Source organism: Aphis gossypii, chromosome X, assembly GCF_020184175.1.
Source record: "Aphis gossypii isolate Hap1 chromosome X, ASM2018417v2, whole genome shotgun sequence".
In the NCBI taxonomy this organism is placed as follows: domain Eukaryota; kingdom Metazoa; phylum Arthropoda; class Insecta; order Hemiptera; family Aphididae; genus Aphis; species Aphis gossypii.
The window spans coordinates 44,231,416-44,246,805 of record NC_065533.1 but is presented as its reverse complement, the minus strand read 5'-3'; the positions used below and the strand labels follow the sequence as shown (position 1 = coordinate 44,246,805).

Below are 15,390 nucleotides of genomic sequence, written 5' to 3'. Positions count from 1 at the left end.
TTTTATGGTATTGAATTAAAATAATAATAACTAATAATATTATATAACATAGTATTATAGTATTTTACTATGCGATTTATTTTTATAAAAATTAGTTGAGCCTTCTAAGTTTCAAAAAAGGAATATTGAGAGGATATAAGAGAATATAGCATTTAGTTTCTATATATTATATCAAATAGTGTTAAAATAATAATTCATGAAAACTGAAATAAGAAAATATTATTCTTAGATCACGAACCATTATTGATATTATTTATTAAATGTTTATGATTATGTTTTATGAAAAAGTTAATGTTTTTTTTTTTTATATATATAGTTCTTGAGTGTATCGTAGATATTTGAACCTTTTAAGACATAATATATTTATTTGCATATTAAGCATTTTTATTGCTTATTTAGCTAGATTTTAGAACATATAAATCTGCTTTCTAGAGATCTACTTTTTTACTAATTTAAAAATAAATGACTTATACCAATTTAATATAATATATATAATAATATACTCTTAGAAATATTCTTAGAAATATTGGCTGACAGACAACCTAGTTTTTATTGTATACCATGATTCATATTGTGTAACACATACATTATAGTAACTTACTCAATGACAAGGTTCACTAGATACTTATTATACAGAAGGATTATTTATCCAGTTTTTTAAGAATAATGCATATATATATATATATAAAATATATTGTAAATATTTTCAAATCCTATACCCACCTGTCCTATTACACCACTAAATATCAATCATAAAAGAATAAGATACCACCTCTGCTACAATTTTACACCCACTCAATTTTGCACATTAACAAGTTTAAAACTATTTAACTCAACTAGATAATTAATTTTTAAGCATCCGCATAACTTGACTGAATATTTTAACTTGTAATACCTTAACTTTTTATAATTAAATTAAATTTAAGCTTAACTTATTTTTTTTTTTATTATTAATTTAATTTAACTTATTAGGTAGTTAATTACATTTTGTTTAATCATGCTTTATTTAGTTATTTTAAATAAAAAGACACAAATAAATATGTATTGATTACATAATTTATAATTCATTTAGTTGAGACTAAAATATATACTACTAATTAGTTATTTTATAAATCACTGCAACAGCTATAGACTATAGTGTTCAATAAAAAAGGATAATATAATTTATTTTAATAAAATATTTAGTCATTTTATATAAAAAAAAAAATAATAAATGTGAAAAATCCATGTGGGCTACTCTCTATATTATATAGATTAAAAATGAATTAACTGATTTTAACTATGACATGTACTTAGCTCATACATTAATGTTTAATATTAACTTTAAAATTATTGAGTTAACAATATTGTTATTGACTTATAAAATTAATGTTGATTTAAAAATTAACTTAAAATTTTTTTTCATGATTATATTTCTATATTAACGTATCCTGCATAATATTGGTCGAGAATCAGATGAACGGCTTCCGGCAAAATTCTTTATTATATATTAACGCGGTCCATTCCTTGCTGAAAACTCCGCTCTTACCCTTTTAACCAACGACTAGGTACTGTCTTATTTTTATGATCATTATTGTTATTGTTATTAATTTTATTGTTGTTGTTTATTGTGTTAAAATTATATTATCCGCGGTGGAGGGTGATGACGGAAAAAGAAAAGCCGGCCGGATGGTTTTAAAAACTGTAAATGGCAGGTAAGATAGAAAAAAACTAACGAACGTGATGGACGTGGCGAGGCGTAAAGTTCTTAACAATTTGACGCGCCCCGGCTATTCATCAGAGGGTCGAAGAGACGCCACGCCGCCGTAGTGCCGAACGCAAATCCTCGTGTCGAGAAAGTTGTAAATTATAACGAGATAAAAAAAAAAACGTATATAAAAAAGAAGAAATAGCTGGGTTGATCCCGCGGAGTAAGAGGATAGTGGTGGTGGCTGCAGAACTGCAAAAGGGGTTCTACAGGGTTAAAGGTCTACCCCGAGCGTCTATCAATCTTCATCGGTCACCCGGCAGCCTGCCCTCCGCCGACGCCCGTGCTTGAGCCGCGAGCTCTGCCACTCTGGTCGTGGCGGCTTATTCGGTGATAATATCAAAAATGTTTTTGCCCATTAATTTTGTGCGTGGAGAAACTCGGTCCGAAAACTGTTCGACCTCTCTCCATATCTATATATATATAATATGTATAGAGAGAGAGAGAGACAGGGAGGAATACGTATATATTTAGAGGGATGAGCGTGAAACCTACGAACCACCATCGGAGGATGTTTCCAAAGTCGAATTCGCGCTTATAATAGTTTGTCCACATTATTATACCTACGTACGTAGCCACGTAAAACACAAGCACGTTAAAACCCAAAAAGTTTAATCACGCACGCGAGAATAATACTTTCCCACCTAATCTAACAACAATGATTAGCCGCTCAAGGAAGATTTCACGCAGGGTGACAGTTGTCCACGGCCGACTACAGCACGCTTTATGATAATAATATAATGTGAGTTGTTTTTTTTATCTTTGATCCAATAATAGTTGTTTGTAGTCAAGGTCTAGGTACTATACATATACATGGTAATTCACCAAGCATATTCAATCCCTGCATATTTTCTCTGCCACATTTTATAAGAAAGTTATTCAAATTAACATTTTGTAAATTTTTTAAATATTCCTAAATACTATAATTTTCGGAATTTTCTTTAGGAAAATCGGAGTTGTTTGATTTATTTATTGAAAACTACATATACGAATACATTGTTATATCATAATTAAGCCTCTTTTATCATCTACCTATGAATTATCTGACTTTCTGCTTACGATGTAACTCAACAAACTATTTGACATCCAATCATTTAACCTTTTATTTTTAGAGTTAACAATTTTAGATATAATAGATTCATTTAGAACATCTAAAATAAAAATAAAAAATTAGTATGCCAAACATTAACCTAGTTAGATAAATATAAATTTAATCAATTTTCTAAGCTTAGAATAGATTTTGTAATTTTAACTTCTTCCAAATCTGGTATTGGCTCTATAAGTGATTAATGATCTGTGATATCAATAATTAACAGTAATTCTGAATTTGTTTTGGTAAAAATATATATATTTTTATTCTTAATTAATACATGATTTAAACACGAATGCTTTTGTCCCCTTGGTAATATAGCAAAAAAATGTATAAATGAACTAAAATTGTGATAGAAAATCTAGAAAGTTATTATTTCTATTTGTATGCGCACAAGTTATGTTTATATTCATGTCTCCGATTAAGGCAATTACACCCGTTTCACAATTCAAACGAACAAGGGCTTCTTTTAACGAGTTTGTAAAATTAATATTATCAATTGAAAGTGACCTATATATATATAATAAAATTATCGGTATATTATTAATCTTCAACAAGAGCTTTACGATATTATTCTCTGGAAAGTTATAAACATAAAAATCCACGTCATGAAATTGTTCAACAAGAACTATCAGTGCATCATTTTAGTTTCTTTTTGTAAAGAAGAAAAATAGATTTTATCCAAATACTTTGTAATGGCATAAAACCGTGTAAGCGTGTATTATAAATTTGTTTACTTTTAACGTAATTTTCAAGAAATAATATTAATTCATCAAAGTGAGCATTTATGCGTCTTATATTAAAACAGAACATATAATATTTAGGTAATAATTTGCATTTTTATCATTTATACATACATCATATTTTGTAAAAGACTTGTCATTTGTAATAATTTATTCTTTATTTTTGATAAAAAAAAGTATATAATATATATAGTGATAATAAAAGTGTATTATAATATTTACTATATGGGGGAAAATGTATACTTCAATGCAGAAAACCAGCAGACTCTTATAGTATAGATGGCTATATGAACAAATCGTATGTAATACAATAAAGTATTTATTTATAAATTCCACATATTTATTATAATTATTTATTAAAATACAGATTAACATATTATTCTGTTTTATTTCCTAGTTCAATCTATAAGAACACCCATAAAACTTAGTAAGTATCCAAGTAACGCAATATTTTGTGAGAATTCTTATAACGTTACCTACCTTTGGTAACAGTATTGTGACAGCAGTCAATACAAAGATAGGATGTCGGATCAATTCGAAATAAGAATACAACGTTTTTACTTTTTTAATGATAAAATACAATTTACGGTAAAAATTGAAGGCAGCAGAGAATTGAACGGGATGAGAGGTAAGAAATGGGGTTGTTTAAAATGGTTTGTGGGTCCTCGATGAAGTGATTTATATGCCGAAACGAGAATAATAAGTCTTTGCCTTACATAAATCGTACATGTCAATCTGCCTTCGATTATCCAAATCCCTAAGATCGTAAACGGAATACGGCACCTATAATATGTCGAAGGTTTACTATTAATACGCACATTATACTTATATATATGTATGAATAAATATTTGTAAATAACTTGTCTGTAGCCATTTTGACATGATTTTATTTATGTTTCCACTTCTTTTATTTTTTTTATTAAATCAAAATGTTATATATTTGAATATAATATAATATAAAATCCATCATAAGTTGTTGTACTCAATTATGGACATACTTTTACAATATAATCCTCTTAAAACACAATTTTTTTTTTGGTTTATCTTAAATGTAAAATAATAGTTAGGTTTAAATCACTATGTTATATAACCTTAATTATATTTATTAAAATGAAGCAAATAAATCACTTGTACGTTTTGCACCAATACAATAAAATTACAGATCAGTATAAAAATGAGGTTTTACGTCAAAATATCCCATTAAAAATATTCCCACAAAAAAAAACAAACATCCCAAAACTAAACTATCTCAGGAATTAATAATTTTAAAATTTTACAAAAAAAATATATGTTAAAATGTTAAATATCTATTTATAATTCAAAAGTTCAAATTATAAATTATTTAAAATAAAGTGAAAACGGTTACAATATAGGTACCTTATTTTTACAATAACGTTTAACATACAATAAAACATATCACTCACAATCACAACTTTTATACTAATAATTGTAACTAATATTTGATGTACTACCTAAAAATTACAATCGATCAACTGATGAGAACACTGTATCTTTAATCTCCAATCTTTAGAGTACACAGTTGGTATAGTTGATAGTTGGTTGTCAAATCAATTACACAATTTTTTCAAAATATACAATATCTCTTGGTTTGATAAAATTTTCAATTTTTAATTTATATTTTTAAGATCAATTATATAATAATATATAATATTTTAATAAATACTTATTTTATCTATCTACACCAACCAGCTCAAAAATATGGAAGATACAATATATGTTATGTTACCGGATAATATGATAATTTAGGGATTGTCGTGATATTCCTTGTCATTATTAACTAGAAATATTGAAAGACTAGTCAATATTGAATATTTCTAAGTTTTATCAACATTTCCATATTATATTAGGCAATAAGTATCAAAACAACATTCCCTTGATGAATACATATCAAAAAACCTTTATGGGTGTTCAATGATCAGTCTGATTATAAAACAATATCGATACCTATTTTATGTACCTATTGCCAACCTGGTTTTATACTATCGTTTTTATTGTTTATAACTTATAATAAAATTTACAAAATATGCAAACTATGTAAGTGACACAATACTGTTTATGCATTGAAATAATAATAAGTAGCAAAATGTTAATAATTGGTTTTCATAATTTCTTTTTCAAAATAGATTAAAATGAAATGCACTTAAAATTTTACCAAATATGTTTGTCTTACATCTACTACATTATGTATTTCTTAAGTATGAGAGCAGTTACCATTATATTATACAATTTTTAATTTTATCATCAAAGCCATTTTTTATTAGAAATTATCGTCAATAACTAATTATTCCTTACTAAATCAGGCATTATCGTAATAGATTAGTTACCTATTGACTAAATGTCATATTTTCCGGTAATATAATATATGTATCTTAATTTGAATATCAAAATCAATAATCCTGCAGAATTGAACTATTGATTAAAAAAAATGCCGTAATCTTGTTTTTATATTATAGAGGAGATAAACAAACATTAAAGTAAGTCGATTCATTGTATTTTTAAATATTAATAATGTGTATTTATAGGAATGAATTATGAGGAATTAATATCAACAACATTTTTAACTGGAATCAGTCAGTTTCAATGTAATTTTGTAAAATAATTATTTTCAGCGAATTGAAGTGAGGGTACTAATCAATTTTTTTTACCATTTTAAATAAATATTGGCAAACGTATAATAAATCCTAAATAAATTTTCATTAACTGTGATTAGAATAATAAGTAAATGATATACGTCAAAACTATTAGATGTTCTTCTTACGTTGAGCAGCGTTAAAGATTACCACGTTGTTTACGTCGATTAACGCATTTTTTTTTTAAATAGTCCAGCAGAATAGTACTTAGTATTGGAATAATACTATAATATATCACATCTAATCACACCGCCGTACGTCATTGCTAAGAATCGTATAAATACGTGTAGTACACCAAGTATTAGGTGAAAGGTAATACAGTAGATACTAAACTAGCTATTATCTCATTTTGTTAAACTATTTTTCTCATCATCGATTTTTTCATAGCCATATAATCACTAGTACTTAACCATTCTCAATTCTAATGGAGTTATAAAACTTAGCTATTTATATTTTTATGTTATTGTGTTAAATAAACTATTAAGTCTATCATTTTAAAAGTGTTCTGTTCATTACCTATCTTTCTCAAACAACATATTAAATACATTTAACAACGTCGCTTAAATAATAATAGTCTTAACAGTTGCAGTCTACTGCACAACAATAACTTCAAGCGCCACTGTTTCTATAATTTAACGAAATAAAAAAATAAAATGCAATGTATTAAATATAAGTATGATATAATGATGTATAGTATGTAAGATTTTGTTTGTTAAAATTGAACTCTGCGCAACAATTTTTTTCGTGGTAAAACGTTAATTATTAATTGTATCAGTAATTAGTTCATAAATATTATTATCAGTAAGTATTGATTATCAATTAAAATTTAAATGATCTAATATAACCTAAGCCATTCAGTTTGTTCGACATTATTATTTAACATTCTAAATTTTCGTTCCATTGTCACCATGTCAATTTAGAGAGAAAAAATTATGAAAAACTATTTAAAAATCTTATTATCAATAAATAGGTAAATCACTTATGTTTTATGTATTTAAATGATATTTTTATGACAAGTTTGTTACTATAAATAATATTGATATCAATCAACTTATTTTATTTCGATTGATATCGTTTAAAGCAAATTTTGGCGTTTAAATTCAATTTTTTGAATTTACCAACTAGGTTTTCTCTATAAATATTAAACATGAATAAGATAAAAAAAAAGGAAATTGTATCAATACCAAAGTAAGAACAATCGATTCCAAAATGGTAGTTTACTTAAGGGGTTAATGTATGTTATGTAGCTCATGTCAAAAATATCATTATACTAAATAGCCTTAAAGCTATCAAATTAATTAGGTATTAGTGATTTGGAAATACATCACACTCATCAAATGATAATAACAGAGTAATACTCTGCTAATAACAATGGATATATTTTAAATACGAAACGGTTAAAACGAAATGAATTCAAAGAATTATAGTAATAATTTATAACTTAATAATTGTTATTACCTACTTTCTTAACATTTTTTTTAAAAGAAACTTTTTTCTAAAATATAATATAAAAATAATATTTTTGCTAATTAAAATTAAATGTGTATAATATGTGTATAATTTGTTTTTATATTGTATTTTAAAATCAAATTAATTAAATTATTCCTTATTAACAGACTTTGTTGCTCCTGCAGTCGTATTCTGAACGTTTAATTCTTTTAATAACCTAAAAACAAATTAAATACATTTAAAATAATAATAATCAAACACACTATCTGTTACGTACTCTTCAACTTCGGTTATAGTTTCCGCCTCTGTGGATTTCTTCAATATTTTTTTCAACGCTCCAATCACTAAAGCTTTAAGTTTAAAACGTAAATACAAGTTAAATTGTTTCCTAAATGAATTAAAATAAATATTTTTTATATCAATATTACTTTGTGGAGATTTGTGGTCTTTTTTACAATCTTCAATTTTAGGTTTTCTTTTACACAATGCATTCAATTCTTTTATGTATCTCGGTTCTCCAGTCACCCGGTCCATTTTTATGGTAATTGTTTTTAGTTTTTTCACAATATCGTCTTCGTTAAAATATAAGGCATATTCATCTAATACTTTAAAAGTAAAAAGTAAAAATATAAATATTATTTTACGGCACCTTTAAACAAAGCTTAAATACAAAAATATTATATTATATCTATTATAAAACATTAATATATACTATAAAAAAAATATTTTTTATTTCATAACATATTATGTCTTAATTCGTGTCCGACATAAAAATATAAGGAGTAATTCACAATTTAACAATTATAAATTTATTTTAAATATTATAAAAAAAAACTGAGTCACAAGTTGAATTTATGAATAAAATTAAATTAAATACAAAATTAATATATTTTACTAGGTATGTATAACTAAATTTAAGATGAATACAAATTTTAGTTTTTAGACTTTGTGCAATGTTATTTAATAAAATAATTTTAAAAACAGACATTAATCAAATACATTTAAAATTTAGATGGTTACACTTTTTTTTTATAACACCTTACAATAAAAATAACTAAATTTTATTCACATATATACACTATACAAAATACACCCAAGATAATTGTTTTTAATTATATTTAATAAATAATTAATAGATATCTAAAAAAATTTAAAAATTCATGCTCAATTTGTAAAAAGTGTTCAATATCGTAATAAAATAGAAAGATAATAAGTATTATTAATAGGTTAATCTAGTATCATATCAATGCAGTCATATAATAATATACAAGTTGTGTTATATTTAATTGCATACAACTTTTTTTTTTTTAATTTTGATTTTGACAAGCAGCGTTTTTAGCAATTTTAAAGAGTTAACAATTATATTAATAAAAATAAATTGAAATGTATTCATTTTAAATCAAATTAATTTAAGTACGCACGTTAATATAAATATTGTATTTCATCAATAATGTAAGAATTTAATACTAACTTTTTGAATTGCCTGTTGAATCTTTATTTTCAACAATAAGTTCCTTTTCTTTATGCTGTATTTCGCTAATTTTTGAGTAAAGTTCTATCATAACTTTTTCTATCGTTTTAACAATTTTGCCAATACTTTCTGGATAATTATAATCTACTTTCAAACATTTCAAAAACTCTAACGCCCATTCCATTTGGTTTATGCCTATAACATATGAATGAAACAGAATTTGCATTAGGTAGATTGATACCGTTAATAATATCATAAATTCTGTCGATACATTTAAATGTCATCTATTGAAAAACATATATAATACATTATTCGAAAACCATCTAACTATAATCAGTATAATTTATTTTACCATTTTTAATTTTTGTTTCTTTGTTGTATAGAGACCACAACACTGCAATCAAATTGTCGAATAGAGTAGAGAACGGCATTTGCAGCGCATATTGCTTGATGTTACCTCTTATCGGAGATACTCGAAATTTATATATCTGTGGTGTAAATTTAACAAGTTGTCTACCAGAAGTGCCGGGAGCGACAGGAGCGCTAGGAGCAGTGTTTCTATAATAAAATTCATTATACGTACAATGTATCTACTCAATAAACAAATATCATACTCTCTAAACTGATCAGTGTCCTCCATTTAATTTGTGTTGAGTAATAAATTTAAAATTTTTGATTGTTTGTTCAAATATCACGGTATGTGCAAGGAATAATTTTGAATGCGTTACTATATTTATTTTTGTGTGTTTACTATTGTGGCCAGAAAAAGAAATAGAATAACACGCTTTATTATCGAAATGAAAATTAAGTATTATAAATTAATCATTTTTATAACATTAAATCTAATAAAATTTAAGCTATAGAATTAGTTGCATAATTTAAAATTTTTAAATGAATATGGAATAAGGAATCTTCTATATTTTTTATGATCTAATGTCAATATTTATTGTTAGCAAAATTTTTAAAAACATCATACTATACCTATTGCTAATTCTTAAATAAATTCACTCATATATATTAATAAAATTATTTAAGAAACTCATGTGATTTATAAATTCCAATGATTTACTCAATTTAATGTGATTTGGTAATAATATTATATTAAATTTACATAATTACATACATTTTTTGGAAATTAAATATTTATATTTGTTTATGAGTAACAAGATCATTTTTTTTAGTTATCATAATATAATAAAAAAATAACACTTACAGAATGTATTACTTTTTATTTTTAATATCAAATGAGGTCTCAAATATTATAATGTTTATAAAACTTAAGACTTAATTAGAAATCCAAAACAAAATTTAAAGATAAATGAGAAAACCTAATAAAATAGTTAAAATAAAAAACATTCTTTCAAATCAAATAAATGTTGATAAAAGTGGATTTGGAATCATAGAGATTGATGAAAACATAAAGAACTGAAAACAGCTAAAAGGTATAGCAGATAATAAGAGACAATAAAGAATAATCATAGGGTGTGAATAGATAGACAGCAAATCTTCTTTAATAGGATAGTACTCAGTTGAAAATGAAAAAACAGATTGAGGTAGATAGCTCAGGAAATAAATACTAAGGCTGGTAATGTAAAAGGTAAATCCTGTGGATAAAAGAAAATCTTAGGTAAAAAAAGGAGGGGAATAAAAAATAAAGACACATTTTCTTTTCAAAAATCAGCAGAATATTTGTTCCGAAACATAGCATACTGAAAATGGTTCAAAAAAAAAATATATATATAAGCAAAACAAATAACACTTTACCCACTCCAACTTTTATGTTACACGCATGTACCTACCTATCAACTCGTGTTTGATGTTAGTATTGTAGCGCCCCTTCGGCACTTACCGAAAAAATAACTTCTATATACAATTTATAAATATTTATTTTTTATGTATAAATACAAGTTTGATAAATAATATTAATAATAATCATTATATTATATTGCCGTATACATAAACTAGTAAATTGTAATTTTATTTAATTGTTCACAATTAATTTAAATTATTTTTTTTCTACATTATTGAATAAAAAAATAAACGTATATTAACATGTAAGTAAATGAGTTGTAATAATTATATAAATTTATATATATATAAATAAAAATGTATAGAATTGTGCTACTATTTTTTATCTAAATTTAAAAAAAAAATAACGATTTAAAAAAACTTAGTGATGACTAAGTTACATACTATTATTTACATTTTTGCGTACGATATAATAATAATTATAAAAAATTATTTGCTGTACGCAATAGTTTAATCTGAAAAATTGGATTGGATTTATTAGAAAATAATACAACACAATATTTAAGAGTACTATTAAGTAGTCAAATTATCGAACACTTACCCCTTAATAAAATAATATGTCCTCTCACATTATTGTGTAAATAATCATGTTTTACATTAACTAATAAAAAATAAAAATAAATTAAGTTCAAACATTCTTCATCAAAATAATTAAAGTACATAAAATAGGTAATATAGTATTTATATTGGTAAGTAAATAGCTATGATTTGATATTTAACCAACAAGATTTGTTTAAAAAACAAATGTCATTCAATTATGAATGTTGTTGGCTACTTATTAAAACTAGAAAGTTTGATAAAACTAAAACATATTCTACAACGAATAAAAAATTTATTTAATTAGCATGATGTTGCTCGATTTAATTGGACTATTTATAATACGTATATTATATTGAAACGCAATATTATTCTATATTCATTCCAAAATATTGAAAAGTGTATAAATTCACGTTTCCAATTAATAGTATAAATTTCTTTTAAATTTAATCTAGAAATATAGTTACAAAATTAGTATTAATAGGTTTATACTTAAAATTTTAATGCAGAAGTTGATTATATTAATACAATTTTAAAATGCTTAAAATAGTTTTTTTATGGATACTTTAAAAACAAAAAAAAACAAAAATACTAGTAGTGGGTTGAGATCCACTTATTATCATTTTTACATTGTATAGTACTTCGTAATTATAAATAATAAAATAGTGACACAAAAACTAACACTCATTGTTTTAATGTTAACAATTTTTTTATTTATTTATTTATTATTCTATCTCAAAAACGGGACATAGTACAAGTACAATGTCAGTTTATTGTAATTAAAAAATGAAAATACATACTAAAACTTATAGAATTTAAAAACAATATAAACATATTACTTATAAAATATAAATATTTGAATAGTGAATGGCTGTCTGCTGATAATAGTTAATCATATTAAAATCCTCTATATAATCGTGTATTGAAAAACGGTGTTTCCTTTATTTTCAAACGAGAGTTTAACACTTTAAATTGTTGAATTATTTCATAATCAGAACCATAAAGATCAATCATTGTGAATATGTTTTTTCTATGTCACGTGTGAAAGAAACAAATAGAATAACAAATAACTACATGACGAACGTTTTGTTAATCGCAATTTATACAAAAGAAAATAATCCTGCTGACAAGATTAAAATCGTCATATGTATATTATATACAGGTCAATAATCTAAAAAATATTCAAGAACAATTTTCACATTAAACAGTAAAATAACGAATAAAACAATAATTAAAAACCGGTAATTTAATTCTTTTGTAGGACGTATCTTAATTTTTTTGACTGGTAAAACTTGACAATTGGAAAAATATATCCTCATTATTAATAACATCGAAAAACAAATAGCGTTATTTAAATATGTTTTATGTTTTTCATATAATACTGAACAGTATTAATTATCTTTTAATATTGTCAAAAAACGTATGCCTTTACAATCAAATTTTTTTTTCCAATACTGTATTTGGTTTTTTTATTTGAATCAAACAAAGATCGAATTATAATTTTTGATATTCTTTATATAAAACAATTCAATATATTATATCGTGTTCAAAATATCTACTATGTCTTGCACTAGCCCATGGCTGTTAATTTACAGACGAATTCGCTCATAATATTATATAATAACAAAGTGTACGACAAGCATAATTCTTATAATATAATACACAATATTATAATAACTCTGTTGTTATTATGCACATTGACAACGATGGCTATTACAATAGTACTGTTTTCAACGTTTTCGCAAACGAATACAACATATTATTCTACCGTATATACAGATGTGCGTGGTCTGTGATCAGTTCACGTTGTCAATTATTGGTTTCCTTGTATTAGAGGCGAAATGTGCATGCGATGCACCTCATAATGTAGCTTAATATTATGAATATCCTATGTATACTTAATATATTATAGACATTGTTATTTTTATTACTCGTGTTATAAGCTTCGCGTGCGAAGAGCTATGCTTTCGAGAGCTTTCATGCTACACCCGTATGCATACACCCGTGATATTATCACGTACGATGCATGCGTGCTTCAACTTTACAATGTTATACCTGGGTACTCGTTAATCCATAACATACAACAGTGTGTTTCAAATAGCAATAGCAAACGGTACACACGTAAGTCTTTTGATTTTTTTTTTTCAGAATCTTATGTGCAGTGTGTCATCGTACTTAGGCGATAAACATTATACACCAAGACAATATCGATGTGTAAAAAGATATCTATGACATTACATAATAATTGTTTTAAATATTAAATCACTGTACACTTCTTTTATAACTAACATAAGTGTCCTTCGGATACACAAACAAAAATGTTGTTTATATTGAATAAATTCTTGTCTTTGTTGTCTATACTCTAGATGTCTCACGCAAAATCAAAATTTATTTTTAGACCTCTTGTTTAATCGTATGTTCACCGAAAAACTAAACATTATATTATTATGTTATAGTGAATATTAATATATGATTATGATACTAATATTTATTTATTTGTAGTATATACAGGCGGCTTGTTATAATAGTAAGTACATGTTAAAAAACCATGCTTAAATAAATAATTATTACGACATACAAAAGACACTAATGATTAAAAAAACAGTTAAGGTGCATATTTAGGTTAAGACATTAAATGAAGTGATCTTATATCTACGAATTATATATATAACATCAAACACTATTAAAAACTTTCGTCGTGTGATTAAGAGGTGCATTTGTAACAAAATTCGTTTTTTTGATCGTTAGGTAAAAAAATGAACTTCGTGTTAGTCGATACACGGATGCACAGCTGTTGAAGTAAATCTACTTTCTAACTACCCCAAAGTAAAATGATAGCCTAAGTTCTTTTGCCGTTGTTCTAATGATTGAAGTTCAAGAGCATTACAAATAGGTCTATAATAGTTATATTATAATAGTGAGGAAAATTTACGGTTTTTAGACAGTAGCAATATGGCAATAGTAATATGTATAATAATTAAATAAAAATGTATACTTCATATTAATACAAAATAAAAGACAATGTTTAGAATAATAAATATAATATTTTAAAATGTACTGAAATTAAGATAGGTACTAGACTACTAGAATAATAAATAATATGATAAAATTGTTTATTTAACAAATGAGGTCGTGTTGACGCAATAACGCCGATCTATGTGAATACAATAAATAGCATTTGAAATACGATGTAATCATCATAAATACCATATATTTTTCCACAATATATTACGAAAAACTGACAATACTTTTCGTAAATTTAGGGAATATGAAGAAATGTTAGATGAATTGAATTAAATATCTCATCGTTTTATTTTAAATGCTTAAAACTATACAGGTGCATAGATAAGTAACTATACTCGTATTATATGATACGCATATTTTGTACGAAAATTGAACAAATTGTATTAGCATAATAATGGCAGAAAATTTATAATATAATGCATATATATATATATATATATATATATATACTAACTATGTTCAACTACTTAAAATTGGACAATAATAATTGCGTAAAATGTTTTACTATTCATTGAAAATTGTTAGTTGCATAATATTATATTTAGGTACTGTAATTATTCTAGTACCATCTCATAAAAAAACAATTAAATTTAAATTTTCCATTATACAATACCGATTACAAGAACACCATTTACTAAAAATGAGTAAATTAGTAATTTCTATTTCATAACTTTCAAAACTTCATAAAAGCTATTTTAAAAGAAAATGTTGAGCGACTATTTTGAAAACGAATATTGAAAATATTATCATTTTTTTTTTTTTTTTTTTAATAAATACTTAACATATAGGTATATTCTTACATAAAATTAAAGTAAATAATATAGTTTTATAACGTACTGGCATCAATAATTTATTATATTTGGATTTTT

At 24.6% G+C, this 15,390-nt stretch overlaps 1 protein-coding gene across 2 annotated transcripts; it reads right to left on the bottom strand.

The window, feature by feature from the left end:
• Positions 1 to 7,777: 7,777 nt before the first annotated feature.
• On the bottom strand, positions 7,778 to 9,889 carry LOC114121858 (uncharacterized). Of its 2 annotated transcripts, none has more exons than XM_050206083.1 (6): positions 9,766 to 9,889; positions 9,504 to 9,694; positions 9,152 to 9,346; positions 8,109 to 8,285; positions 7,958 to 8,030; positions 7,778 to 7,897 (listed from the first exon to the last, which is right to left on the bottom strand). In XM_050206083.1, the coding sequence occupies exons 1-6, from the start codon at positions 9,789 to 9,791 to the stop codon at positions 7,831 to 7,833; spliced, it is 729 nt and encodes a 242-aa protein (XP_050062040.1). In that variant the 5' UTR covers positions 9,792 to 9,889; the 3' UTR covers positions 7,778 to 7,830. The 2 variants fall into 2 exon arrangements, with proteins under 2 accessions (XP_050062040.1, XP_027840144.2); XM_027984343.2 differs by having other exon boundaries at positions 9,504 to 9,709; positions 9,766 to 9,888.
• Between the last annotated feature and the right edge of the window lie 5,501 nt (positions 9,890 to 15,390).

Coding starts and splice junctions, on each gene's coding strand:
- LOC114121858 (XM_027984343.2), bottom strand. CDS start 9,791: ATGGAGGACACTGATCAGTTTAGAGA. Junction 9,710..9,765: donor GACACTGATCAGTTTAGAGA/GTATGATATTTG, acceptor ATTTTATTATAG/AAACACTGCTCCTAGCGCTC. Junction 8,286..9,151: donor TTCAACAGGCAATTCAAAAA/GTTAGTATTAAA, acceptor TTACTTTTAAAG/TATTAGATGAATATGCCTTA.